The 20,433-nt window shown below is 37.0% G+C and overlaps 1 protein-coding gene across 2 annotated transcripts in view; it reads left to right on the forward strand.

Annotated features, from left to right (window-relative positions):
• SPOCK1 (SPARC (osteonectin), cwcv and kazal like domains proteoglycan 1) overlaps nucleotides 1–20,433 on the forward strand; it is a 524,574-nt gene that overhangs the window by 399,841 nt on the left and 104,300 nt on the right. For both annotated transcript variants that reach the window (XM_060688539.2, XM_034403471.3), the window contains exon 6: nucleotides 11,615–11,729. In XM_060688539.2, the coding sequence (XP_060544522.1) occupies nucleotides 11,615–11,729 (115 nt within the window). The remainder of the gene's footprint in view (nucleotides 1–11,614; nucleotides 11,730–20,433) is intronic.

Here is a 20,433-nt window from a genome sequence, read left to right on the forward strand (position 1 = left end):
AAGATTATTAGTTCCCATATAGTTAAGAGCACTTCAAAATACAACTTTATGGCCCAATGAGATAGCTAGGGATTAAACCATTGATTTTACTGTTCTGATTCTTATCATTTTAAGAGCAGTAAAACATAGAGTTAAATCATCAATAGACCACATCCTTTTTGGCATTTCAATTAGTATGTCTGCCTTTCGCTTAACCCAAGTTATTCCATTGAGACATTTTTAAAATCTAAGGATGGTTGTGATTTCTTTATATATACAATATAGCAACATATTGCTATCATCAAAGAACAAAACCAATATAGGATCCTTCTTTCTCGGAACTGGTATGTTACAAATGTTAATTTAGAGCAGAACAGAGTCTGGTAATAACAAATGAGTTGAAAGAATTAAAAATGCATTGCCCATGCATTATGTCCTAATGAGTAGGTTGGGAGAAAGTGCAAGTATTCAAATGAGCAATTTAGAATAGAGATTAGCAGTCAGTTATATTATTCAGCCTCCAAGTAATAAATAAAAAGCAAATTCCACCTCCATTTTCATTCTTAGAACTTGCTTGCCAGCCTTTCATGCTGCCCCAGACATTTGAATCAGCATCTTCTGTCAGGCATGATCTTTGGGATGTATGCAACTTCTCCCTCTCCCCTTTCCAAATTCTTTCAACCCCCTGCTGTAGGCCAGAGATTGGGAAATTGTTTGAAAAAACAACTTTGGAAGAAAAGGAGCACACTGGGAGTAATCTGAATTCTTATACCATTGGGCTGAAGGCTTGCCTGCTAGCAAAGAGGGACACATCAAGGAATCCCTCAGAACTTATGGGTATCCTAACTGGGCCTTCATTAAATCCACAAAAAGATCCAGCAGGAGCTCCTTCATAACAGACAAAGAAAGGAACAACAAATCAAGCAACATTGTCATTCCATATGTTACAGGAATATGGGAAAAGCTCAGGAGGATTTTCAGTTAGCATAACACATGTTCATACTTTAAATGCAGGAATACATTAAGACAGAAGCATGTCCATCTCAAGGACAGAACGCCCAGACACAAACAGAGCAATGTGGTATATGCACTGCAATGCAATGAAACATATGCAGACCTGTACATTGGGGGAACATAACAACCACTTCACAAAGGCCTGGCACAACACAGGAGTACAAATCCATCAGGACAAGATTCAGCACTCAAGCTGCATTTGAAAGACAAAGATCACTCCTTTGAAGACAGAAAAGTCCATACTCTGGACAAAGATGACGACTGGTTTGAAAGAGAGGTAAAAGAGGCTATCTATGTTAAAACTGAACAGCCTTCTCTCAACAGAAGGGGAGGAATACGACACTACCTATCTCTTGTCTACAATACAGTCCTTTCATCAGTCTCAAGAAGGTCCCACACAGGGGTGAAATCCAGCAGGTTCTGGAGAACCAGTAGCAGAAATTTTGAGTAGTTCGGAGAACTGGCAAATACCACCTCTGGCTGGCCCCAGAGTGGGGTTGGAATGGAGATTTTGCAATATCATTCCCCCAGGAGTGGGGAGGGAATGGGGATTTTGCAGTATCCTTCCCATGGACTAAGGTGGGAATGGAGATTTTGCAGTATCCTTCTGCCATGCCCACCAGGCCACACCACACCACACCTACCAAGCCACGCCCACAGAACTGGTAGTAAAAGAATTTGGATTTCACCACTGGTCCCACACCTCCTGCACTTTGCATTCTGATTCAAGTGACTCTGAAGATAAAGATAAAACCCCAAATGGCCTCAACAACTCTGAGAGAATTAATGACCTACCCTCAGAGTTCTAATAACCAGATTACTGCAAACAATATAAACCATTCCATTCCCCACCAGTCAGTTAGAACTGAAGGAGCTTTTTGGATGATAAGCAAAACATTTTCAAAGGGCAAAAAAACAAGAAAGCCCAGTTTTGGAAAAAAGACCTTTGGGTCAGTCATGATCTAGATAATTGAAAATCTCCATAGATATTAAGCAGGAAGGTACATGCCACAATAGGGACAAGAAAAAGAAAAATTAATATTCTCCTATAAACCAACCTACCTACCTACTATTTTTTCTTATTTGAGTTATAGGCCTGACTCCATTATAATTCTGAATGGCTCAGAATTTAAAAACAGTATAAAACAATAACATAACCTAAGCAGGGGGAAAGGGTTAGAAAAAAAATAAAATAAAAACATCCATTCAACTAATTATCCCACAAGGGTCCACTATACAGTCTAACCAAGGGCTTTGAGGAACAACCAGGTTTTAAGGGCTTGTTTAAGTAAGGTCAGATTGAGGGCCTGCTGTTTTGAGGAAGGAAATGCAAGAATTGTAGTATATGCATTATTATCATTATAAACTTTCACCAACAAAATACAGAAGATCTTTGTCTGATATAGCCCCACTTTTTAAATAATTAATCTTTGAGGAATGGTGTTTTCTTCCTTAAAAAATGTTATAGAGCTCTTGACTATAAAAGGTGGCCCATCTCAGATTTAGCATATGTGAACCCATCTACTGGTTAATGAATTATTGTAAAGCAAAGCATGGCTTAACAAGAATTAGAAACCTGATTTAGGTTTGTATATAACATTAGGCCATAATGTTTTGATAACGTGTCTGGATCGAGTTCACCAATTATAGTTTTAAATGACAGATACCTGTGTCAACACCTTTAAAATTATTGAACAACAACATCTCCCTATCCACATGTTCTTGGGAAGGACATAGTAGGGTAACAAAAATGCCAAATCTTGTCTAAATGTCTAACTGGCTGTGTGACCAACCATGAATGGCAGATTATTATTATAACATTTTTATCCTGCCTTTTAATATATAACTCAAGGCAACAAACATACCTAACACTCCTGCCTCCTATTTCCCCACCACAACAAAGGTGGGTTAAGCTGAGAGAAAGTGACTGGCCCAGACTCCCCCAGCCAGTTTTCATATATAAGGGAGGCTTAGAACGAACAATTCTCCTGGTTTTTAGGCCAGCGCTTTAGCCACTACATCAAACTGGTGTAGCATGATTACCATGCTATATTAAATCATGATTAAGCAAACCATGGTTTGTGCAGTATGTTAAACCAGCTTCCAAGCACTACAGTAGTTTCAATTATCGTTGAAGACTGCATGAATGGGAAGAAAACTGGGAAGATTGCTGTAGCAAACGTATGTATCACTACTTTAGAAATTATTATTTTTGTCCTGGAAGAGAGTGACAGAAACATGTATTCTTCCACAATCCAATTTTGAATGCTTCTGCCAACCACCCACATTTGTGAAAGTATAGCCGGGGAAAAATCAATAAAATACACAAGCAGGAGGAAGATTAGTTTGAGAAGAAGAACAGCAGCACAGAAGCATGCCTTTTTCTGATTAACCTCATGTTCTGTCTTCAACTACAAGAACAATATCTGTGACGATTCTGACATGGAAAGAAGATACAGTAAGGTAAATAGAATCTCTACAGACTCCCAAAGGGGAAAAATATTTTAGAATCAAAATTAGCTTTTTAAACTTTATGTCAAAAGCTCAGTTGCAGCAACAAAAATATTAAAAACAGTAATCCAACATAAAAATATTGGTCTCTTTCCCCATCTGCTATGAGGGAGAGAGAGAGAGACACAGACAGACAGACAGATTGTTGTATTAAATAAGAAGTCTAAAAGGAGTTTCTGGTTATATTGAATTGAACACATCTTGGGAACACAAATTCTGCTAATCTGAATATTGAAGCATAAAGTATATTTATGCAATTGCCTATGAACAGGAACTCCATTTGTATCTTGCCAATCAATAATTACTCAATGTTTAAAAAACCCCAAAATAAGTAAAATATCATTTCAAAATATCTAACAAGCATCAATATCCCAGAAGAACAGTGAAAGCTTTCTCAGTTTTGGCATTCATACATGACAGATATAATACATAATTTCAGTATTCTTATTAGAGATAATCTTGTAGAATTTGGCACTCCCGAAGTATGCCAACCCTTGGGATTAGAGTATTGCACAGGAGGCCAATGTTAGCTTTGCCATCTTCCTTGTCCACGTTTTTCTACAGCTTGTGAATGTTCCTTTGTGCAAGTTCTCCTTGCTAATTAGGCTGCTTTGTCTACATCACTCCTGTGTCAAGAAAAACACGATGAGTCTGATTAGTTGCGGTACAGATGTACTTCACAAATATGCTGGTATAGAAATAAATCCATAAATTGATTTTAAATATGTTGCCTGCCTCTGTTTAAAATGAACTTTGAAATTAAAAAAAAAAAAGAATTATAATGGAGCATTGAAAAGTTTAAGCTCTTCATTTTCCCACACAGAATAATTGCCTAAGCTTCAAACATTCCACTGATTTGCTATATTTCAGTTTGATTAAACAAAACAAAACAAACCATGTTCATATAAGGCACTGGTGGGCTCAAGGGTTAATTCACTGATATAGTTCTCATTTTCATTAAAATGATGAGGGAAGACATTTTTGTAATGTAATTACTTCTTTATAAAAAAAATAGTAGGAAACCTATATGGATTTGTGGTTTGTGTACATCTTTCTAAATAATTTTAGCCAGTGCTCCTTTGTTATTGCTGTTTGCCAGGGACTGCCAGGTTCTCCATAAGAATGGTTGTAAAACTCACCTTCTAGACAAGTCAGAAAATTAGCTTGCATGGCAAAAGACTCAACAAAGTTAATTTCCTTATGGTAGAAAGAATAAAGGAATTTTTTTCCCCACTCACCCACAGAATCAGACATATCTTCATTCCTCAGGTATTTCTTTACTGGGAGATCACTATTTTCTATTCTGCTGCAGTAGTTCTACTTAGTGGTATAAAAGGGATGAGATGTCACTCTTTTAATGTAGGTGGGAGAAGGAGGAGGCTCCCCCCTTCCCTATTTTAGAAAGTGAACTAACTGTATCTATAGCTTGGTCTGGAAATGATTATTAGTTTGTTTGTTTGTTCGTTTGTTTTTATCGATGTGAGTACCTGAATTCACAAAGAATGCACCAGAAATGTCTAGAGGATAAAATTTTCTTCTAAGTCTGGAGTGGAATGTAAATATAAAGCTTCCAAGGTTAATTAACAATTCTCGATGGGCTGAAAGTGGACTGTTTACTGGGCATTAGACTCCTATTTAAGAGGTACCTTCTTCATGACAAAATAGAGTCAATTGGGATGGTCATGGCATCCATCTTCAACAATAAGTCCATATAAAAATTTCCAGTGTTTTATAAAAGTAGTTCTTGTTCCCATCCTAATCAAGCAAATCAGTTTTGCCATTTCTGCAAGTAGTTTTGCTCATCTTCACCCTCCATTCCTCCATTGTGGGTTCCTTGAATATATTTCTGTATCATGTAGTTGGGCAATGGATTGTTTCACATGAATACTAAAAGTTATTAGGAGATTTCTTTAAAACTATAATGTAGAATTTCAGTTTTAAGTTTATTTTCTTAAGAGGCATAACAAAAAGATTATGTCACAAGGATACAAAATGTACTTTATTTTTCAATACAGTAATAACCAACTTTTGAAAAATATCTCATATTCAGAATTTTGCACTGAATACATAATTTGTTTCTATGAATATACTTCTGCTTTCTATAGTTGTCCTCTTTTAAAAAGTAATGATGCTTTCCTCTTATCTGATCAACAAAAATATATATTTTGAAATAAGAGATAACAATATTTGGATGTTTTTCTCTCTAAACCTTTCTTCTCCTAATCATTTAGAGATTCAGGCATTCCTTAGAGAAGATTTTGTTGATTTGTATTGAAGCATTGTCTGCCAACATCCTATGGGCTTATCATTATAAATCTCCCTGTTATGGTGTTTGTACTTTCAATGTGGTTTGGTGGTTTTTATAGAATACAGCACTGAGGGAAACAAGACAGCTAGCTTTTTAACAAACTGCGGAATTAAAAAGAACAAGTGTTTTTACAATATACTCACAAGGATGAATGTTTTTTTAAAAAAAACTAGTGCTATTTCACTTATGTGTTGCCTGCTATTTCAAAGCAAGAAGATTTAGAAATGAATTTAACATGAGTTATTTGAGTAGCAAACAACCTTAAAGCACCAAGGTTTTGATGCTTCTCTTACTGAATTTCTTGATCCCAGGCTTTTAGTTGATATCCTTCTACTTTATTGCTGTAATAGTTTCGTCAATTTTAACTGTCTTGTGTCCAGATTTCTTGATTATTTTTGTGGAGTAATGACTGGCAAATAGGGTGAATAAACTGGTCTCAGCAATTTATTTGCTCTTGGTTCCTCATTGTTATTGATGAAGCTGAATTTATCTTTTTTGCAAAGGAAAGAAACATTTAGCCAGTCAACTTCATGTCATTTCATTAAAGGAGAAACTCATACAACTAAAATTATCCTTTTTAATAAATGATCTAATGAACAGCAGGATGCTCTGGTTGAATATGAATAATGTTATTAATATTAATTAACATTAAATCTGCCAGTAGTGGTGGCCAAGACCACCTAAATGACATTCAGTGTTTACTATATAATATGTGTTTAGCCATCTGGGAAATGTGTGTGTTACATTTGTTTTCTGGAATGGGTATTATTTGCCTTTCTGAATTTTACTGCTGATTAGGCTAGAAATACCAACTTTATAAGTAACTAAATGTTGATTGACACATAAGACCATTATTGACTATTGTGTAAATGAATACATATTAAAAACTCTCTTCTCGGTTCATATTTATGCTTCAGGCTAGCAGCATTTAACCATCTAGGAAAACAATACACATTAGGAAAGCTGCCATAATAAAGGAAATTGACCACATCTTTACAAAAGACATTGAGTACATTTATTAGGTGGGAGTATTTTTTGTTACCTCTAAGAGCCACTGTAAAGGCTGCAAAAATGAGCTCCTGGTAAGGCTGACAATATGGGCAAGTGGCTGGCATGACTTGCTATATGGTCCCAGTGCTGCCTCCAAGGAAAATGACTTGCGAACTTGATTTCAATAAGACACTGTAAGCCTCAAAAGGGTCTGTTTCTGGATTCTAAACTCTAGTAGTTGGTGTTCAAACTATTAAAATCTAATGTATAGTATTTGATTACACATGTTTGATGGATATATCCGTGGAGAATTAAAACAATGAGATCAGACTGGTGCCCACACATCCACCTTCCACACAATTATCTGACTTTGTTATAGTTCTTTAAATTTGGTTGAGAATTGGCTAGCACCAAATTAGTACTCTGAAAATAGAGGGAAGCCAGCATCCTGACCTTTTCTTTCGTGTTTATAATGGCTAAACAAGATGTTCTAACAGAATAAGTGCAGGAAACATCTGCCTCATGGGTGAAATTTTCGCTCCTGGTGACAAAGCTGTGGTGGCATGGGTAGGAAGTTTGTTTGGAACTGCAGCTCGTGAAGGTATAATCTCCTTTGAAAACTTTTTCTTCCTCCAGAGAAAGGAGTGCCACTAGCCATTCCATGCAAAAAGGAACATTTAGAATTAACTCTGTACATTTTACTATCTGAAGCCATGACTGTAGAATAAGCAAATCCAGATCAGGGTGAAATCCAGCAGGTTCTGACAGGTTCTGGAGAACCGGTAGCGGAAATTTTGAGCAGTTCAGAGAACTGGCAGATACCACCTCTGGCTGGCCCCAGAGTGGGATGGGAATGGAGATTTTGCAATATCCTTCCCCCAGGAGTGGGGACGGAATGGAGATTTTGCAGTATCTGTTCTGTCCCCGTCTCCCACACACACACAAACAATCAGCCAGGGGTTAAATAAAACTTGCAGACAATAAATTCCTTCAATAACAGGATTGGCAGCAACCCAGTAGATGCTTGCCAAGAACTTTACTCACAGAGGGAGGTGTTCCTCCTCCGTCAGATAAACCAAAACAAATATACAAAGTCAAAGAATTGTCAAGTCCAGTCCGTATTAAATCCAAGGCAGGCAGATAATGTAGTTTCAGAGATACAATGCGACTCGCTAGTTGTTTAGTTTTGTCCGTCACAGAGCCTGAATGGCCACAACACCCCCTTTTATCCCCTGTGGGGTGTGGTCCAGTGACTCAGCTTAACCTCTGGCATGCCTCCTTTTCTGCTGTGTGCGCTTGTCTCTGTGACGCTGGCGTGGAACCAGCCAAGACTTATCTCCGTCACTGTCTGACTGTGACTGCTCAGAGATACCTGGCTCCTGGCGAATCTCTTCTCCCTCGGGAGACACCTGAGGCATTGCCAGAGAGGAGGGTCCTGGAAACGGAGGCCTGGCCAACTCCTCTCCTTCACCTTCAGAGTTTTCTCCCTCTGATAAGACAGGCTCGGGAGTCAGAGTCACAACAGTATCCTTCCCCTGGAGTAGGGTGGGAATGGAGATTTTGCAGTATCATTCCCCCGCCATGCCCATGAAGCCACCCACCAAGACACACCATGTCCACCAATCCACGCCCACAGAACCGGTAGTAAAAAAAATTGGATTTTACCACTGATCCAGACCATTTTAAAAAATACAGAGCCAGTGGTTTTCTACACGAGCTTACTGCCACATCAAAGAGACTGTAATTCAAGATATTATATGAGGATCCAGTCTGCTTCGATTAAAAAGACTTTAACTGATATCTTAATAAAACAATATATACAATTTTAATAGCAACAAGAACAAGAAAAGATCATGCCAAACCAAAAAGATAAATCATAGCATTATCAGAATATCTGAAGTGCCTAATTTGTTTTCAACAAAGAGATTTTTTATTTCAGATCAAACTATTTCTTTAACCATATTCATAGACTTTTGTAATTGTAAGTCAGATATACTTTCAAAGATTTTTAAGAAAATATGCTTCAATAACATATCATTATAATTAATGATGAATAATGTAAACTCTATTTCTCATGCAGCTACAACTATTATTATCTCTCCAAAACCTAGAGATCATTCTTAAATAGCTACCCAAATATCATTTCTGGACTGAAAAACTCTGGGCTACCGCAAGCTGGTAGCAGAGTTTTCTGTATATTTTTGCTACTATTTCATGGAATAGAAAGGCTACATTTGGTAGCAGTTATCAAAATAAATACCCATACAAAGTATCCACCAAAAGACCATGCTGTAATTCATAAATTCATTCAATATTGGAACCTCATTTTTTTTAATTCTTAAAAATTTGTTTGGAGTATTTTAGCTGATAACCTTCCTAAATTTTAACAATATTTACCTATGTAGTAGGTGTCAGCATTCCAGAAAACCCTAACTCCAGTTAAAAACTCTGAGACAGGCATTTTCTCAAAGTTCCCATTTATTAGAGTAGGTAATAGAGTAGCACAGCTGGAAAAACCCAAATCTGAGAGTTCTGGGTTTTCCCTCAGTAAATCAAAACCCCAAATCCAGCCCTTGCACCCATCATTCCATCCCATCTTGAGACACCACTTCAACCACTCCTTCTCCAGATGCAGGACTGCCTTGATCGTGACCAAAAAGAAGAATGCTATTTTGTCTAACTACATCCCTGCTATTAAATTTCCCCCCATCTCCTAATTTTCCACACACAAGAAGGTGGCAGAGTGGAAGCTTCCAGTGTTAATATGGCTTCCAAAGGTGACAGTAGGGCTGTATTACTATTATGCCTCTCATTTGTTTTACTACCTTCTCCTATTGGTATCCTGTGATTATATTATTTTGTTGTTTGTATGTGCACTGAGAACTTATTCACCAGAGACAAATTCCTTGTGTGTCCAGTTACACTTGGCCGCTAAATAATTTATTGCATTCCATTCCATTCTTTGAATGGTTGTGCAGTTGAAATGTATATATGACTGATGCTTTGATCCAACAAAATTTATTATAAAAGAAACTGATGATCTTGAAACTATAACTGACCATCTGGGAAAAGGTGAGGGTGGTAAGGAACCTTCATTTTCTTCTTTTTTATTATTCTTCAGGCATTTTATCTCAATCTTTCTGTTTTTAACTTATATTTGGATCTGAGTTTTTCTATCCACTCTTTACCTTGTCAGCCACTGTCATTTTATAATTTGAATTATCGTCCTCTTTTGACTAGAATCCAAGTACCCACAATGCCACATTCACATGTGGGATTTACATGTGGTTCTTACATGTGTATAGAAAAAGAAAATAGCATCAAAGGTGCTCTGAATTTATCCACAAGCAGATAGCAGGCTGTATCCATAAATATTCTAAAACTGAAGAGCAGAATAGCATATGGAGTTTTCAGTCCTCAGAGTCCTCTGAAGTCCAGAAAGCACCTAGGAGATAATATCATTGGGACAGAATGTTGTCAAAGAATAAATGGTCTCCTGCTACTAGATTAAAGCCTGGGGAGGTGAACTCGCTTACAAAAATACACACAAGCAGCAGCAAGCTATTTCTGGCATTTTCAAAGTAGGAGGCATTAATCTCACAGCAACATTCTGCTTTTTTATTGTAGAAGAATAGAAAGCAAAATACATAATTTTGCAAATCACACAGTGCTTCACCAGTTTAATGATTGATTTATCTCATGTACTTGCTTTGGTTCTTGCACAAGAGTTGTAAGCATGGATTCAGCACTACCAATAAGATATAGAATCTTGTTTAGGAATTCAAATAGACATGCTTTAAGATTACTAAATTACTCACTTTCACAGATAGTTTTCCAACCTATGCTTTTTCTCTAAAAGTGGCTAATTTATGTCATTTGTTGTGGGGGTTCATAATAGACAGCTTGTACAAAGTTGTTATCTAGGGAAAAAGAGTAAAACCAACAACTGGGAAATTCATGCAGTCATCCAAGGTGAGCAAGTCCTTAAGAATCCTTTCAAAACTTGTTGATGGACTCTGGTTTCTAAATATTTAAGAGAGACTAATTAAATCTAGCTAATTGTAATTAATTCAATTCAGATGTATTTAAATTTTTACTACGTAAGTAGGTGTATTCTGTTCCTTGCCTATATTTTGGATTGTGAATTTGAATAATCCCTTAAAACCAACTTTAGGGACTTACATACTCATTTACTTTCTTAAAACATTTATATAGCCCTCCAACTCAACCAAGGTGACAAAGTCTAATGAAAAGAATATTAAGTTATAATGGATATCTTACAAACAGTAATGACAGAAGTAGATGGTGATTCAAATAGCAGTACCACCACCATCCAATCAGGACACCAAAGCATCATTTCCTAGGGATAGAGTCAGGTCTTGGCAGTCTTTATATGTTAAGAGGAAGATTGCTCCATAAGATAGAAGACATGCATCCTGGTTCCCACAAGATGAATTGTTTCAATGAAGGGACCTGAAGTAAACCTTCTCTATCAGACCTTGTAGGGAAGGCAGATACTCTGGAAAAAAGGTAGCCTTTCAAGTAATGAAACTCTATGCCAGGCAGGGCTTAGAGAAAATAACTAGGCACCTTGAACTGCACTCAGATGCAATTGGGAGCCAATGGTACTCTCAGAGTATTGGTGTTACATGGGCATAGCAAGAAGCATCAATGAGTACCACAAGTTCTTGAAAGTCAGACCATAAAAACTTACTCTCAAGATTCTATTCTAATGACAATGTTTATTTTCATATCTGTGTCCCATTCCAATTTTACATCAAATAAACTGTGTTTGTTTTGTTGTGTTTACAGTGCAAGTTGGAATTTCATGCCTGCACATCTGGCAAAAATATTATAGCTCGATGTGAAGGGCCTTGCCCATGCCTTCCAGGACAAGAGAGTCCAAAACACAAGACTGAGAAAACTGGTGAGTTTAATCTGTTCAATTTAGTATCAGATTTCTTAGTGAATTTTACTATCCTAGTATTCTAGCAGGCCAATCCTATGCATATTTGATAAAAAAGTGAGATCCAGTAAGCTTACTATTATTTCCCAGAAAATAATAGGGTTGCCATTTATGAATTGGGTTGATAATACGATGAATATTTGGGTTACAAAAGTTGTTAATCATATTGTTCTTTTTGTTGGAATTAAGGAAAGAGAAATTTTAAAAAAATTGTTAACCAAGGCAACATTCCAGATTCAACAACAAATACAGACCAACTCTTGGAGCCTTGCAGCTGACTTGTTAAATGATAATGCAAGTTCATGTTAAGAGCAGTGCAGAACAAGCACTTGACAATACTTTGTACATTATCTTGTTAGTGAGAAACTGAGAAGTGAACAATAGAGAACAAAAAATACAACTGCTTATTTCTGGATTCTATAGAGTACGAAAAATACAACTGTTTATTTCTGGATTCTTTAATGAAATATTTGAAGACTTTTGGTCAAAAGCCCTATCTTGGATTTCTGGTTAGCGTGTCAAATAGATTTTATCTGCCAGGGATTACACCTGACTTCTGAACTGATAGACAGTGATCAAAACAAAATGCTCCTGGATGAGTCAATTCAGCCCTAGTCACTACCTCCATTCCTACCTCTAGATTTCAGCCTGCAATTATATGTATTGGGATGATTTATTCAGAATTGGCCTGTCCTATATTCCAGAGTAGCCACTCATGGGTTTTAATTCACACTGTTTTAATTCGGGCCAAAGTATATAATTCTTTCAATTAATTTTAAATTTTGTATTGTTATGTATTTTAGTTTTGGCTGTGCACCGCCCTGAGTCCACTAGGAGAAGGGCGGTATATAAATTGAATAAATAAATAAATAAATTACAGAAAAAATCTAAAGCTAAAACACAGTGACCTGAAATGCATAGTTCTTTAGATGCCTCCTTCACAGTGGAACTAAGAAAGGGCTTTCTGAAGATAACTCAATAGGTGGATAAAAATGCCACTCCGACTGACTGTGTGATAAACCATAATAATCTGATGAGGTTGAGAACTGTGCTGGCACTTTGTATCCTACTAGAAGAGTCTTAGCATAATATGTGTCAGCCCATTTAATATGAAAAAAAAAAAAAAGAACCAGAAAAAAGAAACTTATACTGGATTGGTTGTCATTCAGGTCAACAAGGACTGCATCAGATGTTGTTGTGGCCCATTGGCTGCCAGCAGAGCTAGCTGCGGAGAAAGTGATGGAAAGCCTGGGCAACTTCAGAGCCTTTAGAAGGCTCTGATAAGGAAACAGCAACAGAGGCAGAGGCAGAGCCGGGGTCTTCCATCCTTCCCTAGGTAGAGAGGCAGCTTTCTTCAGGGCCTGAACTGAGTAAGGGGAAGGAACGGATGGGGCCCATCCCAGATGTGCATATGCCTAGAGAGGAAAATAGAGTTGAGCAAAGGAAAACAATAAGACAGCTCTCAAGGAAAAGTGGATGTGGATGCTAGCCAGGCCCTCCCTGGCTGGGAGATAAATAGTAGGGGTTTGGGAGTGGCAGACAATCATTCACTTTTAGGATACAGCAAGCAATTCAGATTTCTGGACCAGGTCTGTTGGAACTAATTACATTTGATTTTTGTTGATCCACATGAATACAAGACTGCTCCTACTCTGTTTGAAAAAGGGGTTTGTTTGTACTTGCAAGTAAGCGGCTTATCATCACTTGCTAAGGCTGGGTCAGAACAGATGTTAGTTCCTGGGTATCTGTCAACAAGTGGGCAGCAGGACTCAACAGATATGGCTGGGTAAGCAGGGCCTGTAGGATTACTGGATGAAAAACAATCACAGACAAGATAAAAGTATACCATGCTTGAAAATTGCACCATTATGGCCTCCTATTATAAACTGGAACCAACATGAATATTTAAAGTGAATGTTTGAACACTGGAAAAGAATTCATCCAGACTTAAATATTACTCAACAACAATTAGCAGACTAACAGAGATTTATTACCAGAAATAAAATATTCAAGGATGCAGAACGAGAAGAGATTCAGAAAAATTGTGAAAATTGAAGACGCAAAAAGAGTGAACAACCAAGGCCTCATGGTTCTTATAAACAACAACAGAATGGGGGGGGGGCATCTACAATGTCGGGGAACCTCATTCCAAAGGGCAGGTACTGTTACAGAGAGGGTATGCTTCCAGAGTCCCAATAGATGAGATTGAGAGCCGTGGTGACACAGTGGTTAGAGTGCAGAACTGCAGACAACTTCTGCTGACTGCCGGCTGACTGCAATTTGGCAGTTTGAAACTCACCAGGCTCAAGGTTGGCTCAGCCTTCCATCCTTCCAAGTTCGGTAAAATGAGGACCCAGCTTGTTGGGGGCAATATGCTGACTCTGTAAACCTTTTAGAGAGGGCTGTAAAGCACTATGAAGCAGTATATAAATCTAAGTGCTATTGCTATTGTTTAATTGAAGGAATCCAGAATATTCCAACTCTGCAGGATTGACTTAGCTGGGTAGATGTTATGGGAGATAAGGTGGTCCCTCAAATAACTGGGTCCTATGCTATGTAGGGCTTTATAGGTAACAATCAACATCTTGAATCTCACCAGGAAGCAAACTGGCACCTAACACAGCTTGTGAGGCAGACGTATTAAATGGACATGCCCATTACTGCTTCCACCACCATATTCTGAACCAAGTGATCTTCAAGGGACATACCATGTAGAGGTTGTTACAATAGTCTAGTCTAGTACTCAAACCATGAGTTGACTAAAGCATGAGTGACTGACAAACCCAGGAAGACACCAAGATCACATTAAGAAGATTAAATGACAAAATGCTACCCTGTTCCAAGATCAAAGATGGAATATCCTCAGATCTGAGTGACCCAAACATCCACAGCCAGGTAGCCTTGGAAGAATTTACTTAAAGACTCAAAATTTACATTGCTTAAAAACTATGCCTATAAAACAGATTTGAGAGACCTTTTTATTGAAATACTTATGTTGTTCACTTCATTCATTTTGTCAGGTCAAATAAAATTACATTCTTCAGCCACAGATATAAAAATCAACATGTAATTGGGTTGCACCATTCATAAAGTTCATCAGAATATTCAAAAACATGCATGTATGCACACATACACACTTCTTAAGAAACAATTTAGGTAATATTATCATTTATATTTCATAAACGAACCATTACTGCTAAAGAATGCATGTTGAGTGATGTACACGCTTAGTCTCCGATAATATATTATTTCTATAACCTTTAATATGCCCTTATCAGAAGTAGCACCATATTAATAAATTCCCAGTGACATTTTAAGCTCAGACAACAGAATAAATTGTAATAACTATGAGGCTGATAAACTAAATTTGACAGCATGTAGCATTCAGCAGAGCAATCTTTTGTTTTGGCTGGATCTCTGATTCAGCTATTGCTGCAGAATAGAGTTCTTTGTGGTTTGATTGCTACATGGCCACATTCTAGACTATTACAAGAACACTTCATGGTCCTTGGATGTTTGAGGCAATGGTCATTTTGAAATGGAATTTCTAGTACTTATGTTACTGTACCCCAAATGAATAAATGTTTATAATTGACTTGCTATCTGTATAAGGGCTACTTATCTTCCTTTTTCAAAGAGAAGGTCAAGTTTTTGTCATATCACAATCAAGGACAGCAGCTTTTTTTCTCATTCTTCCCTATTTTTGACAGAAATCTTGAACAAATTTCTTCTCTTGACTAGAAAGAAGCAAAAATAGGTCAGCAACAACCGGGATGAACATTAATGCTAAAGCTCCTACTGGTTATTCTTCTCTCCCATAATTACAAGGATCAATCTTACTAGTTGTTACATAATTCTTGCTTTCCAAACTACCATACTATTATTGTGATTCAAGCTATGCAAAATTTCCTGTTTGTTCAACATTTTTCTTCAATAAAGGGGAATACAGACAAAAGTAGCTCGAGAGAACAATGACAAAGAAGGTACTTATGCATTATTCACTCATCTGCAGCTGCATTCCAATGTCTTAACATGCAAGTATGGGATATTAACTTAATGATACATACAGAATTTTAGACATGATATTTGATAAGGTTTTTGTCGGAATATAACACAACCAGTGATTCTGTATCGTCTCTGCATATCTATTGGATATATTTTATTGCTATCTGCTGGTGCTGTGCTAATAGTAGAAAAAAATGTTAAACTTATTTCATAAGTGTGTCAGATGCACATTTCTTCTGTAATGTGACATTATTATTACAGTTTGTTACATAATCAACCAGTTGAGATTGGATTTGGCATTTTTAACCACCTATTGAGACCTTCTCAATGACCTGTGGTAGGCAGATGTTCTTGTTTTATGGGGTTAAAGGGATGATGGTGGTGGTGGTAATAATAATGATGATGATTTGTCACACAGTCAACCAGATGTTTATACTGGATTTTAAATTTGAATCCATATATTAAGTTCTTCCTAAGGACCTAAGATAGGCAGATGTTGATGCTTGATGGTGTTAAAGGTATTGTGGCAGGATAGAAGATGCTCCAGATAAAGCTACCCTTTGCAATTGACTTAGTGTTCAGGTGGTGCTCCAGATGTTTTGGCATTGCGACTTAGGCATCTATTACTATTAGCACTATCTTCATTTTCTTTAGCCACAATTGTTCTACTTCTATTTGCAGGTCTTTGTATTTTGTGCTCCCGCCCCCAACCAGTTCTTTCTCTTCTACTCTGTTGTTATTATTAATATCTGTTTACAACAAAGCCACATCTTCTAGTTTTTTAGCTGGTGTTGGCCTTCATATGCATCAAGTTCTTCCCAGGATCTTAGGATGTCATAATGTACCAGTATAGTTTATTTGAAGATCTAAGCAGTGTGGCCTTTGCAATTGACAGGTGGATATTTTGTCAATGCACAGATTTTCTAAGTGCCAATAACCACTGGGACCACCATGGTTGGTTAATGCCATAATCTTTGCTTTTCAGAACCTGTTACTCAATGTCTTCCCCTTCTACTAGTTCCTGGTGTTGCCACATCCATTATCCACACTTTCTTCTTATCAACTACAGTTATCACCCTGTTTCCCTGAAAATAAGCCTCAACTGGAAAATAAGCCCTAGCATGATTTTTTCAGGATGCTTGTAATATAAGCCCTACCCCAAAAATAAGCCTCCATTAAGATCGTCAACCAAACAGAGGCGTTAAGTACTGTATTTCCCCCAAAATAAGACCTAACCAGAAAATAAGCCATACTGCGTCTTTTGGAGCAAAAATTAAAATAAGACCCGGTCTTATTTTGGAGGAAACATGGTATTATTATTATTTCCATTATTTAGAAGAAAGTAAAAAATGTTTTTAAAAAAATTTTTTTTAATCCCCTATGTAGAAGGAAGAAGGAAAGGTGGCTTGGCAAAATCACATCCCACATAATGAACAGCATTTAATAAAGTTGCTGTCATTTCCCCCCACAAAAAAAAAAAATCAAAACTTTTCCCTTAATGTCTTCACATAAGTATTGTTTTACTTAAATGGCTATATAATGACAATATTTGCTGAAAGACCAGTCAGTGTACTGCTCCTGGAAGAGGAAGCTCCTTTTTATTTATTTTATTTTATTTTTTATTTTTCAAACTTCTATACCGCCCTTCTCCTTTCGGACTCAGGGCGGTGAACAGCCAAGATAAAAAACATTTATACATAAAGTTAAAAATAGATTTAAAATAATTAAATAAATTTGACCCGTAATTTAAAACTTATCAATTTAAAAATCTGTATCAAATTTTAAAACCAACCATAAAATCAGGACAGACCGGCTAACTGAAAAAAATAAGTTTTTAGGGCCCGACGAAATGACAGAATCTTCTTTTTGTGCCTGTGTTCTTAAACTTCATAAAAATATTCTTCTTTATTCACAACAATGGGCCCAACTGTCTATTTGGTAATGATGCCAAACAAATGTGGAATGATAAATGCCCATTTGTAATCAGCATTGAAACATGTTATCCTTTCAGCCAGCAAACTCCTGTTTGCTAAAATCAATCCAACACATTAAGTATTTCAGCAATGAGAAGGAGAAAATCCCAAAGACTGAAGCAAGAAACTATTATTATTTTAGAGTTGGGAAATACTTGCCCAAGGGGATCAGTCACAGCTTGCTTGATTATCAGTTCCCAAGCCAGTCCCACCTCATCTTTCTACATAATTATGGCAGTACAGCAAAATTGTTTCAAGTACTCATATGAGAATAAGTGTTTTGGAGCTGCTTTAATGTGGAGACCCATAAGTCCTTCATCCTCACAGCCCTTTTCAACAATAACTGTGTCCCTAAAGCATTTACTGGTAAAATACTATATATATATTCTGAGGTTTTCGCGGGTGTTTGTATGTAGATCTTTGGTTATTCGGGTTTTCTCCCGCATAAAATTGGAGGTGTCTTGGCAACGTTTCGACAAAGTCTCATTCGTTATCTTCAGGCTGGTGTTCTCGGCTTCGTGCTTCTAGGAGCAATGCTATCCCAGTCTCCCTTAAGTCTCACAACAGACAACACAAAATGTCTGATAAAGCCTGAAAGTGGTGATTTGAGATATCACCCCACTATGGCTATACAAACATCTTGAGCTACGTAAGAAAAAAAAACCCTGACTAGAAAAGTATTATATATATAATTTCATTCAAGTGTACAATATATGAATTACTGGAAAGAAAGAGGCAGTGTAAAATAAACATTATGCTAATATTTATAGCTTCTACTTAAATAGTCATAATAACACACACCCCAAAATAACTTCAATTAGTAGTAGTAGATATTTGTCTTGTAGGATCATAAAATAAATGCTGAACTGAAATAAAGTACCATAATAAGTGGCACAATTGCAGTCTGTTGTTCTTACCTGTTTTATTGATTTTTTACAAAACCAAAAAAAGGTTATCAGAAATTTTTATTGTAAAGATTAGTAAGTTAGAATCTAGAAACCTAGCTCTGACTTAGCCAAAAAGCCAGTTGGGTGACCTTGGGCCAGTCCCTCTTTCTCAGCCCTAGAAAGAAGGCAATTACAAACCACTTTTGAAAATGTTACCGAGGAAACAATATTGACTTGCCCAGGCAATCCCCAGGAATCAGAAGTGATTCAAAGGCAATTTTAAAAAAGTATTGTATGCAACATGTATCACCACTATATATTATATTTATGCAAAGTGCCAAGTTTTGAAAGAGAATGCCTTTGAATGACATTTCATTAGTTCTATAAAATTTGTTTTGTTTTATTTTATTTTATATAAATTTCATACTTATTAACCATCCATCTTCCCCCAGAGAGTTATTTTTAATCCATAAACAATGATTCTTAACAATACAAAAGCTAATATTCTCAAAGAAAGATTCCTTGACAAGTGTTGAATGGTTAAATGACAGAGTATTCAACAATCTACCTTTATGCACTTTGATCACCACTGTGACAAGAATAATGTGACTGAATCTGTCTTTCTGATTTTGCTTTCTAGGTAGCAGTATGCTGTAATTCCACATATTGTATTATTCTCTTTTTCTATATTTCACTGGGGTTTTAGTTTCATGGATACATGAAATAATTCAATCACAGAAATCTGAATATGAGCACTCCAGCATAGTAATGCTTATTCATCTGTATTATTATACTACCACCACCTGTTCTTCCTTCTTCTAAATTTTGTATCTGTGAAAACAACAACAAAATAAAATTATAAAGAGGGAGCTTTTCAGCAAAAGCCTAGATTTGCTTCTGCAGAGAGTGGCTGAGATTTTTGGAAATATATGAAAAATATATGATCCTCTGATGCTGTTTTTTTCACAATTCCCACCATTCTTGGCTATTTGTCATACTGACTGGGGTGGATGGGATTTCAAGTAGAAAGCATCTGGAGAGTAATGGGCTTTCCATCTCATGCAAAGTCATTCCCTTTGAAGCACTGCTAATATGGCTTCATTTCTCCAAATTGAAAAAACAGCTCTTCTAGATTTATTAAAGAAATATTATTTGGAGAATGAGCACATACAAGTAGTCCTTGACTTAAAACTGTTTGTTTAGTGACTGTTCAAAGTTGCAAAAGCACTGAAAAAAGTGATTTGTGACCATTGTTTTACACTTACAGCCATTACAGCATCCCCATGGTTATGTGACCAAAATTCAGAGACTTGGCAACTGACTCATATTTATGATGGTTGCAGTGTCCCATGGACATGTGATCACCCTCTGCAATCTTCTGACTAAGCAAAGTCAATGGGGAAATCAGATTCACTTAACAGCCATGTTGCATTGTGATGCTGTTAGGATCCTGACCAAGTGCCTGAAGTTTATGAAAATTTGGATAGGAGGAAACTAACTTTGACTCAGCACTTTGACTCACCACTATTTGATGGCTGGTGGTGGGGACATGTCATCTTGAACTGTCGCTGGGGTTTCATGTCCCCAGGAAGAGATGGCACACAATCAGTGGTGGGTTCCTCCCGGTTTGGTCCGGTTTGGCCGAGCCGGTAGCGGTGACGATATGACATCACCGAAACGGTTCTCCCCCCCGCCGTCCCCCACCCACCCACCCACATTATTTTTACCTTTTATTTGGTCCCACCCCCAATCTATTGCTGCCTCCTGAGTCCCAGCTGATGACTAGAGGGAAAAAACTGT

The sequence above is a fragment of the Pantherophis guttatus genome, chromosome 2 (genome assembly GCF_059756535.1).
Source record: "Pantherophis guttatus breed Tessera chromosome 2, ASM5975653v1, whole genome shotgun sequence".
Lineage (NCBI taxonomy): Eukaryota > Metazoa > Chordata > Lepidosauria > Squamata > Colubridae > Pantherophis > Pantherophis guttatus.